Source organism: Hippopotamus amphibius, chromosome 10, assembly GCF_030028045.1.
Source record: "Hippopotamus amphibius kiboko isolate mHipAmp2 chromosome 10, mHipAmp2.hap2, whole genome shotgun sequence".
In the NCBI taxonomy this organism is placed as follows: domain Eukaryota; kingdom Metazoa; phylum Chordata; class Mammalia; order Artiodactyla; family Hippopotamidae; genus Hippopotamus; species Hippopotamus amphibius.
The window spans coordinates 114,019,758-114,046,543 of NC_080195.1; the positions used below are offsets into that span (position 1 = coordinate 114,019,758).

The window sequence follows — 26,786 nt, forward strand, 5'->3', positions numbered from 1 at the left end:
CATCATGTTTTACTTCTCTGGCCCTTTCTGGGTTGGGCCCAGTTGTATAGAATCATAGAGTTGTGTTTTTGGAGACAAAACTGTATGAGGTGCTGCTCTGATTTCACAGGATGAGGTGCCATTTCCACACCGCTAAATGTTTTCCTGGGGAGCACATCTGTGTGATGCTACATTCAGATGCTCCGTAATAACTTACTCTCCCCTTTCCCCCGAAGGCTCACTTTCACGCTTTGCAGGTTTAAATTCTGGCAAATAATGAAACATCTCTGTCATGGCAGCTTCATGGCCCTCAGACCAAACCCCAGGAAGAGATCATTGGGTCACAGGAACATTCTTATTGCTTTTGATCTGTTTTGTCCAATTGTGCGAAGGATGCCTTTCTGAACCTGATGTACCACTTTGATTTGCTGCTGTTTTCTCCTGCCAGTTTGTGATGATAAGGTAAGAGAATACTTTGGACCTGATGGGGGAGTCAGATTCGGGTCTGGAATGTGTTTTCTGCGTAACAACGAGATGGGACCCAGCGATGCAGCCTGGCAGGTGGGTACTCACCTTTCCTGAAAGATGCCATCTGCCTGGAGGGAGAATAGGCTGTGACATGCAGGTCCCTCAAGGGACACGGCCGCGGCAGTGATGGGTGTTTACAAGCAGACATAAGGGACCGCTCCTGGTGAGCGCACCCTCTGAAGCCACTGCCACGGTCAGGTTGGTGGCGCAGGGGAGAGAAGGGCCCTTTCTCTGGGTCCAGGCGGCCCACGCCCCTTTGTCCTGCTGCTCAGGAGAGGCTGAGAGCCACCACCACTGCTACCATGCTCAGGACGCTCGGGCTGGCGCTGCTGGTTCTGGTCACCGCCGTGGACCTGAGCCAGGCCAGCGGCTTCACAGGTGAGGGGTCTGGGCTCAGTGCGGGTGATGCTGGAGGAGGGAGGGCTCCTGGGAGCAGGTGCCCTGAGGACGGCAGCCCTGCTGAGCGTTGGGCAGGCAAAGATGCACCTGCTTCTATCTTGGCAGGGTCTGTTCTTTCTTGGCCAAACTTTCCCATAACCACAAATGAGGTGGTGGGAATGTTTCCGAATCACCTGGGGGTCGGTGGGTTCAAGTGCAGATTCTGAGTCAGTGGCTCTGGGAGGGGCCCAGAACTCTGCATTTCTGCTGGTGGTACTGATGCTGCAGGCCTGCCAGCCACGCGGAGGGTATCGCATTCCTGGGAACTCAGAATTGAACTCTCTGGAAATTGGCCCATCAGTCTTCAACTTAGGGAAAAAGAGAGGGAGACCCAGAGTGATCAGGGACTTGCTTAGGGCGACGCAGCCGGCCAAGGTCAAGATTTCCACCAGGGCAATCCCTGCCCTTAACCCTGGCTCTGACCTCCTTTGCCCATCAGGGAGTAGGCATCGCGAAATGGGGCTTTCTGCACAGCTTGGGCTCTGCCAGCCCCATTTTTCTCAGCACTAAATGAGGATGCAAGTGGCGCACGGGGGTGCGAGGGACCAAACACACGTTCAAGGCCTTTGAGAGGCACATGTCAGCAGCTAAAAACACATTGGATTTCTTTTTTTTAAATTAATTTTTATTGGAGTATAGTTGCTTTACAATGTTGTGTTCGTTTCTGCTGTACAACAAAGTGAATCAGTTATACATATACAAATAGCCACTCTTTTTTGGATTCCCTTCCCATTTAGGTCACCACAGAGCACTGAGTAGAGTTCCCTGTGCTATACAGTAGGTCCTCATTAGTTATCGATTTTATACACAGTAGTGCATATACGTCAATCTTAATCTCCCAGCTCATCCCACATTCCCTCCCCCTTGTTCTCTATATCTGTGGGTCTCTATTTTTGCTTTGCAAATCAGTTCATTTGTACCGTTTTTCTAGAGTCCACATATAAGTGATATTATATGATATTTGTTTTTCTCTTTCCGACTTACTTCACTCTGTATGAGTCTCTAGGTCCATCCACAGCTCTGCACACGGCACTGTTTCGTTCCTTTTTGTGGCTGAGTCATATCCCATTGTATATATTGGATTTCTGAAGCCCCAGATTTCAGAGAATTGAGATCGCAAGCTTTTTAAATCATCTTCCTCTAGAAATCCATCTTATTCCATCAGGAATTCAAACAGAGCCATTCTGTTCCTACCATCAACTTCAGTTTTGTACTAGTTTAAAATTTTTTCATCCATAGGCAGGATTTTGTGATTTTTTTTTTTTATGAATTGTGATTAAAAAAACCCTTGATATTTCCTTTGGAGTGAGTAATGTGCAAATCATACAGCTCAGTGGCAGAAGGAATGGAACGCCCGGAAGCCAGAGGAGGGCTGAGGAGGCGTTTCGCGTACGCGAGGACCCGGGCAGCCAGCAGCGCTGGGCGGTCCGTCAGGGCTGCATGTCTGTCTGTTCCCATGTGCCACCTGCTGCGGTTACAGGCGTGATTTCATTTAATCCTCCTGCAACCCTGGGCACAGCTATGACTGTACAGGTGACAAGGCTGGGGCACCAAGAGGGCATGAAACGTGCTAGGATCACATGACTGGCATTTGTGAAGCTGGTGTGAGTGCAGATCTGAGCCCAGGACCTGCAAGAGCATTAAGATTTTCTACGTCTGGGGCTAGAACCCAGGACCGCCGCCTCCTGCGCTCCCGAAAGGTTCTGCTGAACAGCAGGATCTGTAAATGGTTCCTATGGAGGGCTCTGCCAGGAAGCCAGGCCTGGGGGGGACCCGGTGGCCTCCAGTAGAACGTGAACAACAAAACAAGGAGCTCCACGTGCACTTTCACTTGGAAGGAGGGGTGTGTGTGCGTGTGTGTGTGTGTGTGTACGCACACTCGAGTCTGTGCACGGGACGGCTCTGCTGACGATCAGCTGGGACCTTGTTGGGATCAGGTGGAACCCGGAGGCTTTCTGAGGGCAGGGAAGTAATCTTCATTAGCGGTCGGCATCTCCGTTTCAGTTTATATGAAAAACACCTGAGGTCAAATGAGCTCTAGGTCAACCTCATCAACTTCTCCACGCAGGAAGATTTGTCCTGTGCGGCCCCATCGCTCCACTGCGGCTTCTCCTCCAGCCCCTCATCCCGGTCACCTCGAAGCTCTGGCCTCGGAAGCCACCTCCTCCGGCCCCATCCCACTCAGCCTGGGGCCTCCCGGTCCCTCCCAAATCTTCCTGGGACCCACCTTTGGTGAATACAGGTCGTATTCACTCCCAGAGGCCCTGCCACCCCCAGCGGAGGCCACCATGTGGCTTGCGAGTGAGCTCTCTCCGGGGTGGTGGGATTCAGCACCCGATTCTGCCCAGGGGAAGGCTGCAGGCTCTCCTGCCAGCCTGGGCGTGAGGGCTGGCTTGGCCCTGTTTCTTCCTGGGGACCACCAGCCCCCAAGCCTCGTTTTCTGCGTGCTTATGGGCACCCGTGAGGCCAAAGGCGGGCATCCTCAGGGGTGCTGTCCTGGGGGTGGGGACGAAGGTGCCCGCCGCTGCCCCCTCTGGGTTCCGACCCAGGAACCCAGCTTCTCACGGAGGGGTTTACACCACAGCTCAGAGCCCCTACCTAGTAGCTGTACAGTCTTGCAGAGCTCAGAGCTCAGAGGTTGAGTATCTGAAAATGTAAACTGTTTTCAAACCATTCATTCATGCTTCACTGACAACCCATGAATGCAGCAAGTCCTGTGCTGGCTACAAAGGTGGGGGGGGCACCCCACGGCCCCTGTGTCAGTTCCCTGGGGCTGACTTGGCAAAGCACCACAGACTGGGGAGCTTAAAAGTTAGGATTTATGTCCTCATAGTCTGGAGGCCGGAAGTTCAAGATCAAGGTGTTGGCAGGCTGGGTCCTCCTGAGGCTGGGAGGGAGAATCTTCCCCAGCACACCTCTCCCCACCTTCCAGTGGTTTGGGTTTGCTGGTGATTTCAGTGAACCCCTGGCTTGTGGAAGCATCACCCTGATCTCTGCCTTCATCTTCCATCGTGTCTCCCTGTGTGCGTTCCTGTCTCTGTGTCCAAATTTCCCCTTGCGTAAGGACACTGGTCATACTGGATCAGGGCCACCCAACACCAGTATAACCTCATCCTAGCTAATTATATCTGCAAAAACCCTATTTCCAAATACAGTCCCATTCGGCAGTACTGGAGTTTACAACTTCATATGAATTTGGGGTGGGACACACTTCAGCCCATAATGGTCCCTGTTCTGTGAGATGGGACAGCCCAGGACCCTGTGGGAGGTGGTCCACGTGTGGAGGCCCCGGGCTGGTGAAGGTAGTAGGTGCTGTGGGGTCTCGAGAACTAAGTGATGCTGCTGCTGAAGGCCATGGGCATCTGTGCCCAGGAAGCAGACCCAGGTGAGAGACACCCAGGGCCTGATAAGGCAGCTGGAAGTCCTGCCCTGGGCACTGTGCACTCATCTCCCACTGACCACAGCGATGGTCGGACTAAACTTGACCATCTACAAGCTTCTCATCTGTGCTTGACGTGTGTGTTTACCTTCCATCTTGTTCCAAAAGAGGGTGCGGCTGCCAGCGTGCCCAGCACACAGCGGGCCTTCACTATGAATTCATCGAGGGGATTGCTGGGTATTCATCTCGCACGCGACAGCCCTTGTCGTGGAGATGAGAGGTGTGCACGGTCTCTCCAGCCTGCAGAGTCAGAGACCACGCAGCCGAGCCCGGGACACGAGCCCCAGGTGCTCGGTTCCTCTGGGTCCCCTTCGGTGTAGGGTCAGACCCTCGGGCGCGGGGAGCAAGGGTCGGGCTGGGGCGGCACCTCCTGCTCTGCGGAAGAGAATTCCTCAGCGCGCAGGTGTTGTGCTGTATTCCTTGGGTCTGTGCTCTTGCATCACCTTCTTGGATACAGGCCGGTGGGCAGATCCTGAGGGGTCCACCCTGTGCAGGGTCCTGCTTCACCTGCTCTTGCAGAAGTGGGGGACTTGCAGGGAACGCCTCAAATTGATTTGACCCTGGCCTTTTCCCCTCGTGTTTCTCCTCCCACCTCCCTCTCTCGTAGAAAAAGGCCTCTCTCTGCTGAGCTACCAGCTGTGCAACTACAGCGTGACCCAGAGTGTCCAGAGCGTGGAGGCCGTGCAGACGTCCCGCCTGACCTACGCTCCCTGCGGCGGGTGGATTCCCTGGAGGCGCTGCCCCAAGACCGTCTACCGGACCCGGTATCTGGCAGTGCAGCTCCCTGAGCGGAGGAACGTGACCGACTGCTGCCAGGGCTACGAACAGCTGGGACTCTACTGCGTCCTGCGTGAGTCCTGCCTGGTCTTGGGGGGGCGGGGGGGTCACTGTCACGGCCCCCGGCCCCGAACTGGCTAGATCCTTCTGGAACACTGGTTCTCAGCCTTGAGGGTGCACCGGGGTCATCCAGAGGGCCGGTCTGAGCACAGGTCACTGGCCTCACCCCGGGTTTCAGGTCCAGTGGGTCAGGGGTGAAGTACAGGCTCCCAGGTGGTGCTGATGTTGCCGGCCAAGGCCCCACGTTGAGAACCTCTGTTTTGGGCAGGGGCTCTCAGACCTGGCTGCACACTGATGTCCCCGCGGCAGCTTTAAAAACGCTGGTGCCCGGGTCCCCCTTCAGAGACTGTGATGGATTCGGTCTGGGGCATAGCTCGGGCTCTGGGGTGTTTTTTAAAGCTCCCTGAGCAATTCTAACAGGCAGCTGAGTTTGAGAAGCAGTGTTTCTGTCTCCTCTCTATTAATAGCCAGCCTTTCATTCCAAAAGCTGTGAAATCCTCATCTGAACCCCAATCTGTGAAAGGGATAGAAAGGCTCCCCTAGATGCCCTCCTAACTGTCCAGAGCTGTCCACGCCCTCTTACTTCCTCCATGTGGTTCGGAAGATGCCCCGGGTGGCGACCAGTGCCCCTGTGGCTGGTCCCAGCCGTGTCTGAGGCCGGGTGGACCGGGCTGTGCAGGGGTTCAGGGCTCAGCCTCTTGACGCAAAGGGAACTTTCCAGAAGACCTCTTCCAGGGGAAAGGGTGCGGGCGTGGGCATGTGTGAATGTGTGGGGGTGGGGGTGATCAATCTGAGTCAATTCCAGAGCTGAGATGAGTTTCTGAACAGCCGAGAGGCCCCCCCGCCCCCACCTGTGTGGCGGAGGGGAAGTGGGAAGGGCGTGGCTCCGAGGGGTGGCAGCAGGGCACCCGAGGCGCGAGGCCGCCGCCTCTGAAGTGCAGAAGGCACCCGCGTGGGGGGTGCGGGAGGGGTCCCCCACGACCCATCCACTCCCGGGGCCCAAGGCGGCAGGGCAGCAGCAGGCTAGGGCGTGGACACTGCACACCAGGGGCCAGGCAGACCCTGCAGACGGCCGCACGGGCTGGGCACGCCGAGTCAGCCTGAGCGCATCCTCCCTGGGCCTCCAAAGCCCGCGGAGGACAGGATGGCTGACGGGCGCACCGACCCGGCTCAGAGCGCCAGGCCCAGAGATGACCGGACAGCTCCGGGGTGAGCAGGTCACAGGAGCACATCTTTTCCACGAGTGTTAAAAGGATACCACTGCCACCAACGCCACCACCACCAGTAAAAACCAGGAAGGGCCAGCTGGCCTCAGGTCTGTGGCTGGGTGCCTGCTGTGCATTCCTGTTAGATCCCTAAAGGGACACTTGCGGCTGGGGGGGTGTCCCCCGGTGCAGGGTCTGAGGAGTCGCTTCCCATGCTGACTGCGGCCCCCCCTCTGCTTTCCCTGCGTCTGAGGGCCCCCTGCACAAAGCGAGCTGCCCCTGCCCCGGGAGCACCCTCTTCCGGGAGGCGGGGGTCCCACGTCGGGGAGGCCTCGGGGGTTAAGGCACTTGGATGGGAGCATCAGATGCTGGTAGATGGCGGGGGGGCACGCTACCCCACCCTCTATCACCCTGAGAGGCCACAATCTTCCCACCTGCCGGCTGTCATGGGGCTGGTGAGATCACACGACCCGAGGGCTGGAGGCGCCCCCAGCCCTGCCAGCCCGAGCGGCCACCTTTCTGCGTGGGCTGCTGCCCGGAGCCGCTAATGGGTGAATTCCCCCAGAGAGCGGGCGGCAGACACCTGCTGCCCATCTTTCATTCCAGGAAACCGGCCTCCTGTGGGACTCGGCCCCGCTTTTAAAGTGTCAGCGCCTTTAAATAGGAACTCACCAGGCAGGAGAGGCCCAGGACATTCTAGCCAGAGTCCCATGGGCAGATCTGCTCTGGGGCCCTGCAGGTCATGGGCTGGCTGGAGTGGGGAGGGCGGGGACGGGGCGGGGGCGCTGGGAGGGGGGGAAGGAGGACGCACCCTGAAGGCCCCCAGGCTCCGCAGAAGAGGCTGGGTTGGGGTGGGGGCTGGGAGGTGGGGTCCACAGTCCCCCCTGGGCCTTGGAAGGGTCACCCTAGAAGCAGCGTGGAGAGGACGTAGGCAGGAGCCCAGGGGGAAGGAGAAGAGAGAGGAAAAGGGGCCTGTGAAGGCTGGCAGGAGATTCCTCGTCTCTACTGGACAGGAGCAGATGGGGACGCTGACCTGGGGAGGAGGGTCCCTTGACCAAGGTGGCACAGACATGGGCCTGGGTCTCCCTGACGCCCTCGGATTCAGTTTGAGGCGTATGAGGAAGGGGCTGGGGAGGGGACAGTGATGGGGAGTACTGGGGCACAGAGCCCGCGGAACGCTGCCTCGGGATGGTTGCAGCCTGGTGCCCGGGCCCCGCTTGGCACTGCAGCTGCTGCAGGGGCTGGCAGGTGACCGCTGGGGGGTGGGGTGGGGCGCTGCAGGGCTCGCTCCTGTGGCCTGTGAGGCTCAGGGTGAGCGTCTGTCTTCCCCCGCCTCTGAGCTCAGGGACACCATGTGGGCAGCTGGAAAGGGCCTGGTCGGAAGCATTTACACCATGGGTACTGGCATGTCAGCTCTCTCCACGCCTGCCTGGCTCCTCTGATCAAAGCTGGTTCAGAGATGCTTCATGACAGCCTGGCTCTTTGGAACCAGAAGTGAGAAGTCTCCATCAGTGATGTGCTGAGACCCGCTGGTTAATGGGCAGAGAGAAGGCAGAGGCCAAAGCCTGGACGTGGCAGACACAGGACCAGCCCGGGCATCTGGGGAGGAGAGGCAGGCAGAAGGCACTCTTCCCTCCATGCAGGGCCTCCGGGTTGCCTGGGTGTGAGGTTTCTTATGTCTCAGCAACCTCAGCTCAGAGGTCTCATCCCCAGCAGCAGCGAAACCTCAGCCTCGCTTTCTTTTTTCTCCTCCCACTCGACAACCAAGTACCTAAAAAAGGGAAGAGCGTTACGAGAACGCATGTGATATTTTTTTTCAATCTAGATGACTTTTTCAATTTTTTTAAGTCCCACAATTGGAAGGCAATGATAAGTCATACATGATTTTATTTAAATGCATTTTTAAAATATAAAAACAAATACACAAGCCATGTAGAAAATTTGGAAACAAAGAAAAGGAAAGGGAAATTGCCCGTAAGCCTCCCCGTCCTCCTCCTGCAAGAATAACCACTGTTAACATTTTCTTCCAGTTTCATTCAGGGCCGACGTTTTACAAAAGCGTGGTCACCCTATTGGAGATGTTTTGTAGCACACTTTTACCCTTTGGCAATTTATCTGGAACATCTTCTGTGTCAATAGATCGTGTGCTCCAGCATGATTTAATGCCCAAAAGGCATTACCTCATAGCACTCAGCCATCTCCTACATCTAGCAGTTTCCAATTTTTTGTTATTATAAACAACGCTGTGATGAGTACTGTACGGTGCAAGCCCTGCTGCACACAAGCTGGAATATTTACTGGAGGATGGATTCCTCGGAGCAGAACTGAGCATCTCAGCAGACACTCAGCACCTGCAGTGACGCCCCGGTTCCCGCATGGCGCATCTCGTCCGCAGTCTCATGGGCGTGGCAAGCCCGGGACCCCACTGAACCCGGCGCCACCCCAAATGTCCCGTCTCCAGACTGATGGCCAGGGCGCCTCTGGGGAAATTACCTGATGATTCCAGAGAGGATCTGATTCCCCATCCCTAGAGGGTCCTCAGGGCTGTTGCTCAGACCGAAATCTCCATCTTATCTCATTGAAGCATGACTCACCTGGGGTTGCCAGGCGCTGGGCAGTTCTGGGTCATTGTTTGTGTCCAGTTAGGGAAGGAGAGGAGGATTTTTGACCTGCCACCAAGCGGGAACTGTTGCCTGTTCTCTTGGGCTCTCTGTAAGCCGGCCAGCCTGGAGGGATGGAGGGGGACTCCAGCAGCCTCCAAATTAAGATGAACTTTAACTCAAAAGCACTTCTGTTGTGATCAGGCCACTGTTTTTGGAAGCCACGTTTTCTTGGTGGCAATTTTCCTTTCATTTAGATAAACTCTTTGGTTTAGAGTAGTTTTCGATTTCCAGACAAAGATTTGCAAACACAGTAGAGAGAGTCCCCCTTTAATGCTAGCTCTTGCATTACCAGGGGCATTTATCCCAGTGAGGACCAGCTTAGAGGCGTTACTGTTTAATTCTACTCCACACTTTATTTGGATTTCCTTTTTTTCCCCAATGTCATTTTTCTGTCCCAGGAGCCCATGACACATTTAGTCTCATGTATCTCAGGCCCTGAGATCATTGGTTATTATGTTGGAGAGAAAACAAAGCGCTCTGGGTCCTTGGCTGGTGGTCCTCTGGGGGTCTTGGCATTTCCAATCCAGCATGGCCTCTTGGGCTGCACTGCACACCCGTTCTTCAAGCCCCCAAAGCTGTCCCCACGTGGCCACTTCTGCAAGACTTCAGACATCGGAATGGCCACTGGGACAGCTGGGAAGTGAGGGGGGAGCCCAGGACAGCGTGGAGAGGAGAACGCTCTTGAGAGTGACCGCCAAGCCCGGGCTCAGCTTCCGTGAGGAGAGAGCTGATGGGACTCTCTCTGTGTGCGTTTCAGCAGCTCTGTCTTTTGCTTCTCCTCCCTGGTGGATGCAGCTGCCCTGGGTGATGCGTTTCCAGCAGGAGGGCCGTCACCTTCTTTCTGCTGTGGAGCACCCTGCAGAGACCCTGGGGGACCCCAGAGGACCACTGTTGGGACTCCAGCCCTTCGGCTCTTCCCTTCCACCCTGTGACCTGCATCCCCCCAAGGGGCAGGTCCTCCCCAGCTCTGTGGGCGTGTTTCTGGAGCGTGGTTGTCACACCTCCTCCGACTTTCTGGGAGTTTGAGGGGCCTGGAGCTGCACCTCTAAATGTCGTGTGGGACCCGGAGCTTTACATGCATCTGGGCCGGAGCGGATGGGTTTGAGTGACCCCCCAAGCTGTCCTGGAGCCCCCATCTCAGGGTGGGCGGAGCTCACACAGACCCTTCCTCGGACCCTGATGCTGGGTCTCCACTTCCTCGTGCTCCCTCCCTGCCGCCCTCGGCCCCTGGAGCTCACAGTCTCTGGCGTCCCATGCTGCCCGGAGCTTGATCCAGCGCTGGGTGTGCGCAGACCCGCAGGCTCTCCTGGGGGTCAGCCTTGCTGCCCCCGATGCCCAGCTACTAAATGTCTGGCAGCATCAGCTCATCCCCGGCTGCCTCCCTCCAGAGCAGCACACCTGGCTTCCCCCGGGTCCCTGTTCTTCTCTCTCTCCTCTGTGCTTTTCTATCCCTGAATATTGGCACCCTGGCCAATCCCCCTAGGAGTCCAAGGATTCTCAGGTAGTTCCTGCCTTTCTTAGATCTCTAAAAGCCCTTTGCTTTAAATGCTCCCCCATGCCTCCCCCACCCCCTGGCTGAGTCTCGCGTGTTGACTGCAGCCACACCTGGCTGCACGGTCCCCGGTGTCTTTGCCTCCCGCAGGCTCTTGTCTGCACGTCTGCATCGTCTGCCCAGAGCTGTGTCCCACGGAGCACGTTGTGAGCGGTGGCCCTGGAGACGTGCAGCCTGCAGCCCTGCTGATGGACCTCAGTGGACCTCCGGGGAGTTGACCAGGGGAGGGGACGGTGCCGCGCTGCTCCGAATCTCCACGTGCATGTCCCGAAGGCGTGCCAGATTTCACATCTGCACGGCCGAACCCCGGCTCCACCTGAGGCCATTCTTCCTGCAGCTTCTCCCAGAAATGGTGCCAAGTGGATGCCCAGGCCTGAAGCCTTGGAGGCTTCTTGAAGCTTCTGTTTCTTTTATACCCTGTCCCTTCTGTCAGCACATCCTGTGGATGTTTCCAGCTACATACACCTAGGATCTGTGGCTTCCCGCCACCTCCACCCATCACCCTGGTCCAGCCTCCACCATCTCTCGCCTGGACCATCGTGATAGGCTCTCAGATGGGCTCCTGTCTCCCCCAGCAGCCAGAGCAGGAGGATGAACAAGTCAGGCCGCCCTCAGGGAAGGCGGGGAAGCAGGACAGGGAAGTGGAGGGAGCGGAGGAAGGGACGATTTCATGGCGTTGGCCACAGGGTGGAAGGTGGTTTGTAAAACCCCAGGTACCTGGGCCTTTGCACGTGGGGTGTAGCCACTCCAGCCCTCAAGGGCCACCTGAGGGTCCTGGGAGATGGGGACACAGAGCTGGTCAGAGTAAAGGGAGGGTCCAGGCAGAGCACTCACAGCCTCCTCTTCACACGGGACTACCCCGATCCCAGGGTCCCCACCTCAACACTGCGGGGGTCTTTCCATGGCCTGGCCCAGTTGCTCACCCACTATGCCCTCACCAAGCCCGTGGGCCTCCTTCTTGCCTTGGGGGGCACAGTACACTCCTGCCTCCCGGGCATCAAGCCTGATGTCTGCAGGCCGCCCCCCACTGCCCTGGCCCCCGCAGACGTACCTATCCAGGGTGGCCTTCCCTGCCCACCTGCCCCTGGGCCCTGCCTTCTTCCCCACACCTCTCATCGTCTGAGCTTCTGTAGGTCTATTTGTATACTGGCCTCTGGAATCCAAGTGTCCTGAAGGCAGGGACTTTGCCTCTGGTCCACTGCTGTGTTCTGGGCACCGTGTGCTATGTCTGGCACATAGTAGGTGCTCAGTAAATATTGAATGAGTGAGTGAGTGAGCCATCAGGACACAGCAGCAATGGGGCCTCTATAGGGGTGGTGGAGACCCCTGTATCCAGACTCCTAAGGCCTAGAAGAATGAGAACACCTGGGCCCCCAGCCAAAGCTGCCCTCCTCCCATGAAAGATGGATAGTCTACATTAGGGTCAGAGCAATGGCCCTCAATGGCTCCTCTGCAGGACATGGTGGGACCCTGCCCAGGCCTGGAGACGGCCCCTGAGCAGGCCACACGGTGCGCCGTGGAACTGCAGACGGAGTCCAAAGCCAGGAGGCACCCAGACACGGTGCCGCACAGCCTGTCAAGGATTCTACAGCCACCACCACTAATCGCTGACCACTTGTCCCCCCAGCCCTGAATCGGTCTGAGGAGTTTGCATCCAGACCCGGGATCTGCCCGGCGGTGGGCCCAGAAGCATCCGCCTCTCCGTGCACCCTGGACACCGACTGTCCTGGTCTTCGGAAGTGCTGTCCCTCTTTGGGGGGCCCACAATGCTTGGCCCCTGCTCCCCCAGGTAGGGCTGAGGCCGGATCTAGGAGAAGGTGGGGAGGAGTGGGTTTTTGAAAGCTGTATCCCGGGTTTTACGGGGAGCCTGCAGTCTGCGCACCGGGCCACGTCACTCCTCAAATCCAGCCACTGACCACTTAGCAGAAGCGTGCGCACAGGTGCCCTGAGGGGGGGAAGACGTCCCTGGAAGAGCAGGGGCCCCAGTTTCCCAAGTTTGCCTGGGGGGGGCCCTCGGCGCTCCCGGTGAGCTTGCTGAGGGCTGAGCTGGTGAGAGCCGGGAGGTGTAGGGCTGTCTGCTCGTGCAGCCCCCCGGGGACCCCAAATCCCTCCCAGGCTCCCCTCTGGCAGGTCTGTGGTCTGGTCCTCAGCGCAGGCCCCCAGGAGAAGGGTTTGGTCAAGGTTCAGAGCTAGGGAAACATATATAGATTGTGTATGTATGTGAATGTGTATATATAAATATAAAATAATACATTGTGTATCAGTACAGTATACACTTTATTAGCACAGTATACAGCAATAGTATACATGGTGTAAAGTATTATATTACACACAGTATATAATGATACTATTACGCTATATGCATTATGGCATATATATTATAAGTAATATACATAGTATATCTAGTGTAGGTTATACACCATGATGTATTATGCAGTATAAATGGATGATGTGTACTATAAGAGAAGCAGGGGAAGGAGGTGGGGGTGCATGCCATGCCCCCCCCGTGGTGGCCTCCGGTGGCCCCAGCCTGTCCTGGGCCCGTGGCTCACCCCTGTGCCCTGGAGCAGCTCCAGAGAGGAACCTGGCGAGTTCCTGGTACAACGTGACCGTCCTGGTGAAGATGGACTTCCGGGAGCTCCGGCAGGTGGACCCTAGGCTCCTGGACCACATGAGACTCCTGCACTCCATGGTAGGTGGTGGGGGAGGGAGGGGTTCCACGAGTGACCCCAAGTGACTGACTCTCAACCCAATGTGGACTCTTACTTAAAAACAGCTTGGAAGAGGTATGATTTCACGCAGTAACACTCTGGGAAGGGTGCAGTTGGACGTGTTTTGAGATACACGGCGTGCAAGCCCTCCCCCATCACAGCGTAGAACAGGGAACCCCCCCTCTTTTCAGGGTCTGTCGCTTAAACAAAAGGGTGCCCGGGTGCTGCTGGCCCAGGCCCCGAGGCTGTGCCCTCACGTACCTCCCTCACGGATCCCCGAGTTCTGGCTCCCACATTAGGGAATTTCTCAGACGTTCTGGAAGGTGCCGGGCAAGGGTCCTCACCCTTGTCACAGCTGACACGTCAGCTGCATGGCTCTGTCGTGGGGCTGCCTGTCCCCGCAGGATTTCGTAGCAGGCCTGGCTCTACACAAAAGAAGCCAGAACGGGCCCCGCTGTGACAACCAAAACCGTCTCTAAGTGTGGCCACAGGTCCCCTGAGGGGCAGCTCCGGACCCGACGGGGAGCCCCGGCCTAGACACAGCTCATGCTTTCTGATGCCTCCAGCCTGCAGGATGGCTTCAAGCGCTGGGTGTCCCCACCCCCTGCCCAGGTCCTGGGAACCCAGCAGGGGCAGGCCCTGCTTGTCACCACCGTACGGTGCCTGCCCAGGTGGTGGTCTGACCTCAGGACCGGCTTCCCGGGCGAGTCACCTGCAGAGTCACCCCACGCTCGGAAGGGTCCTGCACTTGGTAGAAGGCTCTGCTGTTGCCCCTCGAAGTGCTTAATGATTTTTGAACAAGGGGCTGCACATTTTCCATCTGCACTGGGCCGCACACACTGTGTGGCTGGTCCTACCTGACCGTTAGATCCCGTAGATGTGGCCCAGTGTTCGTGATGTCAGGCCCGGGGTGGGCCCCAAACAGAGGGCACGCACCCTCACCTTGCTCTGGGCTGTCCAGTATGCCCGAACGTCACCTTGACCCAGACGCCTTCTTAGCTGCCCCAGCTGGAAGTGGCTTTTGTCTTTCCTTAGCTTGTTGGAGGATTGGGGACGCCCAGTTGGCCAGTAGGAACGTGGCTCTAGGGCCAGACTGCCTGGATTCAAATCCCAGCACTGTCACTGATCAGCTGGGTGACCTTGGGCATGTTACTTAACCCCTCTGTGCCTTAGATACCGCCTCCATTAAACAGCAATAATCATAACCCTACCTGAGACAGTGGCTGTGAGTTCAGACAGTACATTAAAGAGCTTAAAACGGTGCTGATACACGTAGGTTCTGAGCTGCTGTGGTTGTTGGTGTTTGAATGAGCTTGTCCCGTGTCATGTCACCCTTTGTCTCTTCACGTGTGTAGGTTTCATTCTTCCTGCAGGAGGGGCCTGTCCACACGGGCTCCTGACCGCAGCAGGTGCTGGGCGTCCTGACTAAGGGGTTTGCACGAGGCCAGTGTTGGCTTCCTGATCTGTCTCCCCCCGTGAAGCGTTTCAAGTCTGCCGAGGAGGGCACAGGCCCCAGTGCCCCCCAGACACCTTCTGGTTCCCTGGGGAGACTTGGGGGTTTGTTGGCAAAGCCTGCTTCGGGGATGCCCTTCTGCCTGGTAGTCACGCTGTTTGCCTGGCTTCCCAGGGCAAGTGTCAACACTGTCTTGAGATTTTGAGATATTAGACTGGAACAACAAGAATTCATATAAAATGAGAAAAGGGATCATTAAACTGCAAAAACTATCAGACGTGGCTTGACATCTAGTTCCCTGATTCCAGACCTGACTCTCTGTTGTCAGTTGCCAGGGCGGGGACCAGGGGGTCCCGCGGGGACCGGTGTCTATTCCTGGGGCTGTGGAAGCAGAGCGCACAGCAGAGATGCGCTCCAGACCTCTCCTTGGCTCCTCCCTGTGTCCTCGCATTGTTTCCTTCTGCTTGTCTGTGTCCAAACATCTTTGTGGAAGGACACAGTCATACTGGACCAAGGCCCACCATAATGAGCTCATCTCAGCTAATTACATGTGCAATGGCCCTTCTCCAAACAAGGTCACATTCTGAGGTTCTGGGGGGTTAGGAATCCAACATGAGGATATTTCTGGGGGGACACAGTTCAACTCCAAATTATTTATAATCTGGTTTGCAGGTTTTATTGGAATGATGACAGAAATAAAAATATTGTAGAGAGTTTTTTGCTGCACAGGAGAATGGGGTGTGTGTGTGTGTGTGCACAGTTAATTTTAACATCTTTGGGCCTCCGGCTCCTTGGCTGTCCGATGGGGGCGCCTTTCCACTGCATAAGGCTGACTCTGGTTTCACAGGTCACTAGTGCCCTGCAGCCACTGGACGCCACTGTCCACCACCTGCACTCGGCCAGGGGAGACACCTCAACCACGGTGTCCTGGCTGCTGCTGGGCCTGCGGCGGCCGGAGCCTGTGGCCCGCGTCTCCACGGCGTTGGACGGCGTGGTGAAGCGCGTATATGAAGTGATTGACGTCCAAGTGCAAGGTGAGGCTCCCTAGGTTGTCCCCTCGGGGCGGGGGCCACAGGGGTGGGAGAATCACCTGGTGGGCAAGGGGTGGGCGGACCCATCCCTAGCCCATCCTGGCCCAAAGTTTAAACTCCAGGTTCTGAAGCCAAGATTTCGAAAACTGGTTCTGCTCCAGTTCCCGTTCCCCTTCCCTCCTCCCGGCCTCTTGTGCAGCTTCTCACGCCCGGTGTCTCCTTCCATCCAGGTGGGGCTGGAGAGCAAATCCCAGAACAGCACACGAATAACCCATTTCTCAGTTCTTGGATTCCCAAATTTCCCTCTGGCCTTTCCCACCCTCACCAAGGACATCCTCGTATCTCAAAAGCTCTTAAAGCAGAGTTTGCACAAAGCTGAATTTGGTGAAGCACATAGATGTGTTTCTGGAGGAAATTACCTGGTCTTTTGGGGGTTTTTTGGTCCATGTCAGGGGCTGGCAAAGTTTCTGAAAAAGGTCAGATAGTAAATATTTTTGGCTGTGGACCCCACGGGCAGTTTCAACTGCTCAGCGTTGCTGTGTGGCATGAAAGTAGCCGTGGACAGCCGTGAGCAGACGGCTGGGCTCCAACAGAACGTTCTTTCCCATGCCAGAGGCAGCTGAGGTTTGCCGCATCCCTGGGAGGGTGGCTGCTCTTGTGAGGCAGCTCCTTCTATGGTGCTGAAGGTCGCGCATAGAGATGCCGCGGTCTGGAGCCCAGGGACAGCTCTGATGACAGCCTTCAATTCCCTTCAAACACCACAAATGTTCTTGAAAACCAGACTGAGCAGCGCCCATTAGCCAAACACTTGTCTCGCCTGTTCTGACAGGTTTCCATCCAGAGACCCAGGCACTCCCTTGCAGGTGAACAAGGAGGGGTTATCTCGTGAGGTGGCGAGAGAGAAGGCGCACAGCAGGGACTGACCGCATCTCAGCGGGAGGGTGTCAGAGAGAATCTGTTATGGGGTACCGCTTTGACTGGGTGGTTTACGAGAGGGAGGGGTGAGGAAGTGGGGCTCGTTCTAGCTTGGATGCTGTCAGAAAGCAAAGGTGATTCTGTGATTGGGTATCTCAGCCCATCTCATCCACAGGAAGGGGCAGCTAGCTAGGACTGGTAAAAAATGAGTAGCCCGTCATTGTGGCCGAGAGAGGGGCTTGGTATTTAGTGGGTGACGGTGGCCCTTTTCCCGTCTGGCTTAGGTAAAATGATGACATGGCCTTGCCTTGTCGCGCTCTGTCCTGGTTGTGGAGAAGCCTGGCTGCCGGTTCTGAGCTGATGCTCCCGCCCGAAAGGAGAGGGCCAGACCCCTTCTGCACACCAGGGGCTGCTCTGCTCTCTTTCTCTGTCCACACACTGCCGTCCACAGGATTGATGCTTGGGGAGGATGTTTGGACCCCATGATTTCAGATTCTACACAGCCCCCAAGTGATCTGCTCGGGCCACAGTGGCCACCCAAGTACACGGAGCTGTGCCCTGAGCTGCGGGCCAGCTGCTCTGGTGAAGGAGGCTGTGGCCAATGGGGCCTCGAAGGCAGGGCATCAAGAGGCCCCTGGGGACCACGGCCCAATCAACTTCCTCAGCTCGTGTGACACGTGTTTGAGGTTAATGGGAGTCATCAATGGCCCCGATGAGTGTTCTCACCTGTTGTCCTTTTCCATAGACGTGAATGAATGTTCCTATGACGAACTCAACGCCTGCCCTGGGAGGGGACTGTGCCTAAACGTGGAGGGCTCCTACCAGTGCCTCGGTCACCCAGAGTCACCCACCCCGTCCCCCCAGAAGCTGGACGGCACATGTGAAGGTGAGCGACTGGGCTCTCCAGGTGGGGAAGGAACGCCTTAAGGAATCTCCCAGGCCAGATGGTCCTCGGACCACAAGACCCTCTCTTCTTGCAAAGAGGGAATGACGGGCTCATGGCAGAGAAGAGGCACTTAGTTCTTCTGAGTGTTCTTGACCTCACAGTGGGCTATTCTTTTTTTTTTCAATTGACGTGTGTTGATTGACCATGTTGTGCTAGTTTCATGTGCACAGCAAAGTTATTCAGTTATATGTACATGTATGTATCTCTTTGGCAGATTCTTTTCCCTTATAGGTGATTGCAAAATGTGGAGCGTAGTTCCCTGTGCTATTGTGGGCTATTCTCGCCCTCTTTCTTTGAGTTAATAAATGTTTATGTGCCCTTCACTGTGCGAGATGCTGGTAAAACATATGTGAACATGGTATGAAACATATATGAATAGATCGTAATCTTCGCTCTCGGGAAACTCAGTAGAGAACATGCCAGGTGCTCGCCAGGCTGGTGGGTAAATAGGACGCCTGTATGATTTATTGGCCAACTGCCCATTGCTGGACTCAGCAGATCTGTGTGGCCTGCCCCCAACCCCCGCCCCCCCCCCCCAACACCGAGGCCCTCACCAGTGGCTCTGGAGTTAAGGCCACCCCCAGCTCCCTCGCCCTTCGGGGAGGGTGTATGTGTGCTGCGCCCTGTCCCGGACTTTCTGGAGGTGTCCGGCTCCTGTTGCCCCCTCTGGTCTCCGTCTTAATGGCGTACACTTCACTGCTACCTTCCTTCTCACCTCACCACCTTGTGCCCAAATTTCCCAAGCAAACCAAGGGCTTTGGCATCCTCATCTCATGGCCAGCTTCCGAGAGAACACAAACTGACTAGTAGTCTAAGCACATCTTCATTCATTTATCAAATCTCAAAGTTTAGCTGTGGGGGTGAAGAGCACAGACGACCCCCTGAGAAGTGCTGCATCATCCTGTGACATGAGACCACCTGTGACATGTGTGGGTACCAAAGTCACAATGGAAGGAAAGGCTACATTTTAGTTAGAGGTTGGTGAAAATAAAGATTTTTTTTCTTATGTGAATTTTGGACCTGAATGTTACCAAACCAAACTTGGGTCTGTTTGCCCCTGTGCAGCAAAACCAATCTACTGATGCCGGGTCGTGGTGAAGGAAAGTACAGCATTTACTGTGGGCGCCAAACAAGGAGCCTGGGCAGCTAATGTTCAGAGGCCTGAACTCCCCGATGGATTTCAGGGAAGGGTTTTTAAGGCAAGATGAGGGAGCATCCTGGAGTCTGTGATCAGCTCGTGTACAGTTCTCTGATTGGTTGATGGTGAGGCAGCAGGGTGGGGTCACAGGGGTTAACCTCATCCACCCTCAGGCTCCAGCCAGGGTGGGGGCCTTGTGCCCACGGTCATCAAGCAGTTAATTTCTTCCATCTGTTAGGGGTTTTGGCAACTGCGAGACAACTCAGGAAAGTGCATTAGGCACTGTTATCTATGAACTTCAGGGAGGAGCTAAAGAGTCTGTGATTGCCATATGGCTGATGAATTGTTTAAACTGTCATCAGTTCCCTTGGCCCGACTGCTATCTTTTATCACTACATATTCACATTCTATCCATCATTAATTCTTTAAAAAATTTTTATTTTTAATTTTTGGCCGCATTGGGTCTTCATTGCTACACGTGGCTTTCTCTAGTTGTGGCGAGCGGGGGCTACTCTTCGTTGTGGTACGTGCGTTTCTCATTGCAGTGGCCTCTCTTGTTGAGGAGCACGGGCTCTAGGCACGTGGGCTTCAGTAGTTGCAGCATATGGGCTCAGTAGTTGTGGTGTGTGGGTCCTAGAATGAGCAGGCTTCAGTGGCTCGCAGGCTCTAGAGTGCAGGCTCAGTAGTTGTGGCACACGGGCTTAGTTGCTCCACAGCATGTGGGATCTCCCCTGATCAGGGATCAAACCCGTGTCCCCTGTATTGGCAGGTGGATTCTTAATCACTGTGACACCAGGGAAGCCCCCAATCATAAACTCTTGAGCCAGGCTTTTGTGACTCAGGGGACCCCTGGGAAATTAAAATTTTCTACAAACCAGAGGCAGGTGGAGGACATGGGGGAGTCTGCCCCAGGAAGGCCCCATGGGGTCCTACTCAGTTACATGACAACTGCGTCTGGCCTCATCCTAGTTAAGAACCCCTAAGGTAGAGGCACCAACAGATTCCGGCTCAGATTTGACATACTTTTGGACAAGACTCTTTCTTGCTCCTGTTCCCTTGTGATGTGTGTTGTCCCTCTTTTTGTGGCCTCTGGGAAGGTGATGAGCGTGAGGACTTGTACGGGGCTGTGAGTAGGACAGGCGCTCTGGAGGGCAGTGAGCAGCCATGCTGGGAGCTGACACACCTGTGTCCAGGTGCGCTCTGCTGCTGGGTGAAGAGACTAGCGGGGGCGTGGCAGACCCCACATCCACTCTCTCCTTCCTTAGTGACACACTCTGGACTGAATTTTGTGTGGATATGTGCCCTGCTGAAAGGACTACATTTCCCTACCTCCCTTGCAGGTAGGGTGGCCATGTGACTTGTCTTAGCCAATGAGACATAGCAGGAATTTCCGTGGCGTTGGGAAGACTGCTTAAGGGTAATAGGCTCTGCTGAGACCAGGCTGGGCAGATGATTGCGATGGCTGAGTCTCCATCAGTCATCAGAGCCATGTGGTGACCTGGAGGACAAGCCCCAGACACTAGGGATGGCGGGGCAGTGAGTGAAGGCGGATGGGCCTGAGGGGCCACGGACATTCTCTGTGTGAGGGTGGTCCTGGCAGGGCCGAGCCCTATGCTGCAGGGCTTTCTATTCATGGAGCAGCTGATCCGGATCTCGCTGACTTAGGGCAAAGCAGGAGCAGGGAGACAACAGTTCAGGAAGTGTCCTTGGGAGCCGGAGCTGCTGCTGGGACAGTGGCCTGGTGAGGCAGGGCGTCTGGTAGGTGGACAACCAGGTGCAAACCCAGGCAGGGGCTGAGACAGGCTGGGAGCTGGGACCCTTTGCTGCAATGCCTGCACCTGGACAAACGTCTCCTCCAGCAACAAAATACAAAGAAACTATAAAGGACTAGAAATAGCTGTGTGCACGCAGTTGGGGCAAATAGTGGACAAGAGAGAAAAAGACCAAAGAAACCCAACTGTAACTTCTGAAGGGCTGGGAACAAAAGCCCGGTATCGCACGTGCCCTTGTACTCTACATCACCTAGGGGTGGGCAAACCACCTAAGCCACCCCTCTGGCCACACCCCCTAGACCCACCCCCAACCCTCACCTCATATAAGGAACCAGCTCGCCCGCCCCACCCCCCGCTGCCCTTAGTGAGCAAGGGAAACCGTTACTTGTGTTTGCTCTCCACGGTTGCAGCAGGGGCCCCAGTAAAGCCTTGCCTGAATTTCTTGTCTGGCCTCTGATCAATTTCTATTGATTCAGGAGGACAAGAACCCTGGTCGGTAACAGAGGGACAGGAGAGGAGGCTGTGGGGTAGGAGTTTGATGGACTTGGTACCTCCTCTCCAACAGTTCAGCCAAGATGCAGGTACACCTGATTCGACGTGGCCACTAGAAAGGTCTCTCCTCATCCTGGAAGCTGATTTATTACTTTAACAACATTCTAACAGCAGCAGAAGAATAAGTCCCCCCCCCAGTCTCAGCACCCAGGCAAGTTGTATTTATTTTCCTGTTTCCTGCCAGGTTTTTTGTTTTTTTAACCCTTATTTAAATCCTGCTACAGATGCAATTTTGTATTCTGCTTTCTTCACTTCCTATTATGTCATATAAAGTTTTCCAAGAAGCAACCTGATCTTCATGATGACAATTTTCGACGGTTAACAGTGGTATTCGATAGCAGCGATATAATGCTCTTAGCTCTTCCCCTCATGGGGGGCTTTTAGGTCGCCTCCAACATTCCCCTCTGAAAACTAGAAACTTTTGCTAACATTGTGAAGTGGTTATGGAGAACATTGTTACAACTGAGTTTGAATTAATTATTAATTTAATCCGTGTGTTCTCCCTTTAAGGGGAGAGGCATGGTTGAGTGGTGGTTGTTCCTCAGGTCTCTGGATTTTTAAGAAAACACCGACCAGCGCCACCTCCACAACAGAATACTCCGCTCCTTGGGGCTTCGTCTGATTAGAACCATGCAGCTCGTCTGTGCACGAACGTGCCACAAAGCTTTGCACAGAGCCCTGCAGACCATCCTAGATCCCTTGGCCTCTGCGGGGAGCATCCTGACCCCCCAGTGAGAACAGAAGGTTGAAATCCAGTTATTGACAGTAACTCTGCTCTGTCATCTGAAAAAAACATCAGGCTCTGTTCACAGGGAGGAAGGTCGCCAGACTGCCACGCTGCCTGCATCACGCGGTGTAAGTTTCCCTCGAGATAAAGGGCCGCCTGGCAGCCAAGCATAAGCAGGGCAGAAAGACAAAGCCAGTGTCTCCTGATCAGAAATTTAGAGTCAATTCCAACCGCGTATGCCTAAGGGAAAGAGCACATGTTTTAAATTTAGAAGCTAATATAATAAATGAGCTATCTGCTGGAACGGGTTAGAGGTACAAACTCGTGGAAAATACAGCACAAATTTCAGATGCTTTACTTGTGAAATTAGTCATCCAATTAACGACACACAGAGCAGCTGGATTCTTGCACAAAACAAAAACTGTAAGAAATATTGCCTGGTTTGCATGTAATGCTCCAGGAACGTGTTCTGCTTTTAGGATGGAGTGGAATTGTATGCAAGGGTCATCCTAACTTCCGCCGACATGGTCTCCTTCCCAGCGGGAGCCTGATAGCTGTTCAGCTCCGTGCAGAACCGTCTTCTGAGTCTGCTGCTCGGCAGGGGCAGGCCTGCCGCTGGAGAGCCCGCCAGGCTGCCAAGGACAGACGCTCCGGTTCACAAACCTCATGTACAGTTAGGTTTTCGACAGTTGAATGCTCAACACCTTGGCTCCAGTCTCAGCGTTTCTACCTTTACGAGGTTCAGGTGTCCAGCCGACAGGCCTGGGGTTAAAGGAGAGCAGAGCCTGACCCGGGAGATCACGGGAAAGGCCGTGGCACCAGCAGCACCCTTCCTGCCCCACCAGACGCGGGTTGGGGCTGCCTGGGAGGAACAAGGGCCCAGATCCGTGGACACAGAGCATCCGATGTGCTTCACTGAGATCCGTGTCGACTCCTGAATTCAGGTTCACAGCCGTAGCCTGGGGAGGGCCACAGGACAGCGACGCCCTGGGGTCACACCAGTTAGGAACTGGGTTTCTTTTCTGGAGCCACATTTTAAGAGGGAGGGGTGTGGCCAGGCCAAAGGGCAGAGACAGAAAGCGTCCTGGCCTATGAACTGAAATCCAAGTCGGAGGGAACATGGAAGGGTCGGGGAAGAAGGATTACTTCCAGTTTAAAGTATCTCAAGGTCTGTCCTCCAGAAGAGGGCTCAGCCTTAGTATGTCAGAAGCTGGCTGATTCTGCAGCAACACGAAGAACTTTCCAACAAGCTGTGCTGTCTCGCCAACAGCTGTCTTGAAAATTACTTAAAGAAGCGTGGGGAGGTAGATTCACTTCCTGGGCCTGTGAAACAAAACAGCACAAACCTGGGGGTTTAAAGCAACAGAAGTTCATCCTCTCCCAGTTCTGGAGGGCGGAAGCCCGCCATCCTTCTCCCTGGGTTCAAGTCCAGGTGTCGGCAGGGCCAGGTTCCCTGCGGAGGCTCTAGGGGAGACCCCTTCTTTGCCTCCCCATCCTTCTGGGGGCTGCATAAATTCTCTGGCTTGTGGCCACGTCACAGCCACCTTCAACGCCAACATCTTCAATCCTGTCTCTGCTCTCTCTTCACAGGGCCTTCTCCTCTGTGTGTGTGAGTCCACTGTCCTGACTCTCTCTTGTGATCACATTTAGGGCCCAGCCAGATAATCCGGGACAATCTCTTCTCAAGACCCTTAACTTCATCACGCCTGCAAGGACCCTTTCTCTAAATAAGGTCACATTTATAGGTTCCGGAGATTAGGAGCTACTGTCTCTGGAGGTCAATATCCAGTCTCTTCCCGATGGTGGGATACTTTAGGAGTACAACATGGGCACTTTGTCCTCAGCTATTGGATAGCTTTGCCGTTTACTCTCTATTTGACTTTTCTAGGCCTCAGTTTCGTCCTCTGTAAAATGGGATCATAGTATTGATAGAACCTATCACCTGGTATTGTTGGAAGGGCTGTGTGGAATGACATGCCTGGCGAATACAGCACTTAGCCAATGGCAGCTGTAAGTGTGTCCCTGATAGCTTGGCTGGCAGCGTGATGGGTGTCATGGGAGGGGGTGCCTGTAGCCCCGTGGGTACCCCCACAGCCCCGTCTCCCCACTGCTGCAATGACGCCGGCCACGCTGGCTTGGACATCCTGCGCCTGTGTCTGGCATCACCACGGACCTTCATCTGTCCTCGTTTCCATCGCTGTGCTGGGTACAGAGCAGGTGCGCAGTAAACGCCGAGCCGTGTGAAATCGCCACTGTAGCTGGCCAGACACGGTTGAATCTGGACAAGTGCAAATGTGTCAAGGTAGCAGACTGGAGAGAGAGCCACGCAAGTGTTCGGCAGCGGCACTGTCCGCAGGGAGGAGCTGTCTCTACGGTGGAGACGGCCGTGCGCCCACAGCATCCCAGCTGCAGGCACCACGGGCAGATGGTAGCTTCTGCAGGTGCCTCTGAGGGTTTCACAGTCCCCGAGGGGGCCCAGCTGGCGGCTCCTCAGCCCGGCGACCTAGGGCCCCACTGGCGTCTTAATTTAAACAGTGACTACGTCTCCAGCCAGCCTGATGCCCCGCCCCAGACTCTTCCTAAACACCAGTGCCCAGGTTCTCTCCAACACCGAGAGACCCCTTCTATTTTAACTCCCTGCAGCCTGGAGGCACTGTCTGTAGCAGGCGCTTGTCAAGGGCCACACGCAGCCCCGTCGCATGGATTTGTTTGCTGTTGTTCCACGTCAGGCGATGCCTGAATGGCAACCAGGACGTGGGGTCGCAGCCCCGATGCGAGCTGGACGCTTCTGCCCAGGCCTCAGGCCTCGTTCTCTGCCCCACTGTCCTATTTGCAGGGTGTTGTGTTGCCACCTGTGGGATTGAAAAAATGTTGGGTGCTGTGTGGCTTGGCTGCGTGAACCAGAACATTCAGTGCTTTTAGCAGATTTTTAGGAAAGTTGTAGCCGTTCCTTACTTTCTCAGTGACACTTTCCTGGGGACAGACCAAAAAGCTATGTGGTTATTAGAGCCCCGGTGGGTGATCTTGATTTCAGGGTCCCGGTGGCCAGGGAGGTGGGGGTGAGACCCGCGGTCCTGAGCTGCTGACCGGTCCTCAGCTGAAGCAAAAGACAGTGTCGTAAAGAATGAAACCCATCTGTAAAACAAAGGCACAGAAAAATATTGGACAATTCAGTGAAAAGGACAGAGGTGTGTTCTTCAAAGTACACACTAACTCCTCATGCAAGGAGAGTTTTCAGGAAGCTGCAAGAATTTAGATGGAGGGAGGGCTGGGCTCACCTGTCTCTCAAACACCCACCAGTTTGTACCCCTGCTTTGCGGGACCTGCAGGGGCTCATGGTGGCGAAGCCCAGCCACAGGGCACTGCCATTTCCAAATGGCAGCTCGGGGAGGACCCAGCAGGGCTGAGCAGCAGGATGAGAGTGGGGCACCAATCTTGATCCTGAGCCTCTTGGCAGCCAAGGCAAAAAGGGAAATGGGTTGAATTGTACCAGTGTTAATTTTTACTGAAAGGAAGCATACACCTTTGTTTGGAAAGACAATTTTTTTTGTAATATTAGAAAGAATATATCTTACGAATCTTTACATGAAGGGCTTTGTAAACTTCATACATATTTTAATTCTTTTTTCTTTACTATGGTTTTGCAAAAGATTTTTTAAAAAAATTTCATTGCTTGCTTCTTATAGAACTCAAATTATGCTGTAAAAATTATGGTGTCTAGACTGAGGGCCACCCTACTTTTTGTGTAATTCATATTGGCCAGATGCCTGTTGTAAAGCCAGAATTTTTCTTCCAAAAAAGGGATTTAATTCCATTTGAGCATTAACGTATGTATTTGTTAGGTTTGAGTATTACTCCCTAAAGCATGGATTTCGATATGAAAGCACAGGACGCCTCAGCCTGACTCCATTGTTTTGGTGATGAATTAGCTGAGCAGAAGTCCTTGCGCAAATGATCAAGGACTCGTAAATTAGAAGAGGAGGGCCTTTGAATTTGTGTTGAGGTGGTATTTATAAACGCAGCACAGAAACATCACACTGTGTGTTAATCTGCTCAGGCTGCCATAACACATCCTGCAGACTGGGAGCTTGAACAACAGACATTTACTCCCTCACAGTCTGGAGGCTGGAAGTCCAAGATCAAGATGTTGGCAGGCTGATACCTTCTGAGGCCTCCTGGCATGTAGACGGCCGTCTTCTCCCTGTGTCCTAACATGGTCGTCCCTCTGCCTGTCTGTGTCCTCATCTCTTCTTCTTATAAGGACACTAGTCATACTAGGTTAGGGTCCACCCTAATGACCTCACTGTAACTTAATAACTTCTCTAAAGACTTTACCTCCAAATATGGCCACATTTTGAGGCATTGGAAGTTAGGACCCCAACACAGGAGCATTAGGGGAACACCGTTCAGCCCATCGCACACCATAATGACCACAGCTACAAAAACAACTTGGTTGTTTCCATGGCTTGGCTGTTGTAAATAGTGCTGCAATGAGTTAGCAATTTTGTTTCCTTTAGATAAATACCTAGGAAAGAAATTGCTGGATCACGTGGTGGTTTTATTTTTCACTTCTTGAGGAACTTCCATATTGTTTTCCACGGTGGTTGCATGAATTTACATTTCCACCAACCGTGCACGAGGGTTCCCTTTCTGCACATCCTCACCAACATTTATTATCTCTTGTCTTTTTGATAAAAGCCATTCTAACAGGTGTGAGGTGATACCTCATTGTGGTTTTGATTTGAATTTCCCAGATGATCAGTGACGTTGAGCATCTTTTCATGTGCCTGTTGGCCATCTGTATGTCTTTTTTGAGAAAATGTCTATTCAGACACGTTGCCCATTTTTAAATTGGATTACTATTATTGTTATTATTTTTGCTAATGGGTTGCGTGATTTC

General features: G+C 54.5%; 1 protein-coding gene across 1 annotated transcript in view; it reads left to right on the forward strand.

Moving 5' to 3' along the window:
- Nucleotides 1-809: 809 nt before the first annotated feature.
- The window catches only part of UMODL1 (uromodulin like 1), a 64,296-nt gene continuing 38,319 nt past the window's right edge, over nt 810-26,786 (forward strand). The window contains exons 1-6 of the mRNA XM_057697329.1: nt 810-885; nt 4,992-5,234; nt 12,269-12,430; nt 13,212-13,333; nt 15,653-15,839; nt 17,497-17,637. Of these exons, the coding sequence (XP_057553312.1) occupies nt 810-885; nt 4,992-5,234; nt 12,269-12,430; nt 13,212-13,333; nt 15,653-15,839; nt 17,497-17,637 (931 nt within the window). The remainder of the gene's footprint in view (nt 886-4,991; nt 5,235-12,268; nt 12,431-13,211; nt 13,334-15,652; nt 15,840-17,496; nt 17,638-26,786) is intronic.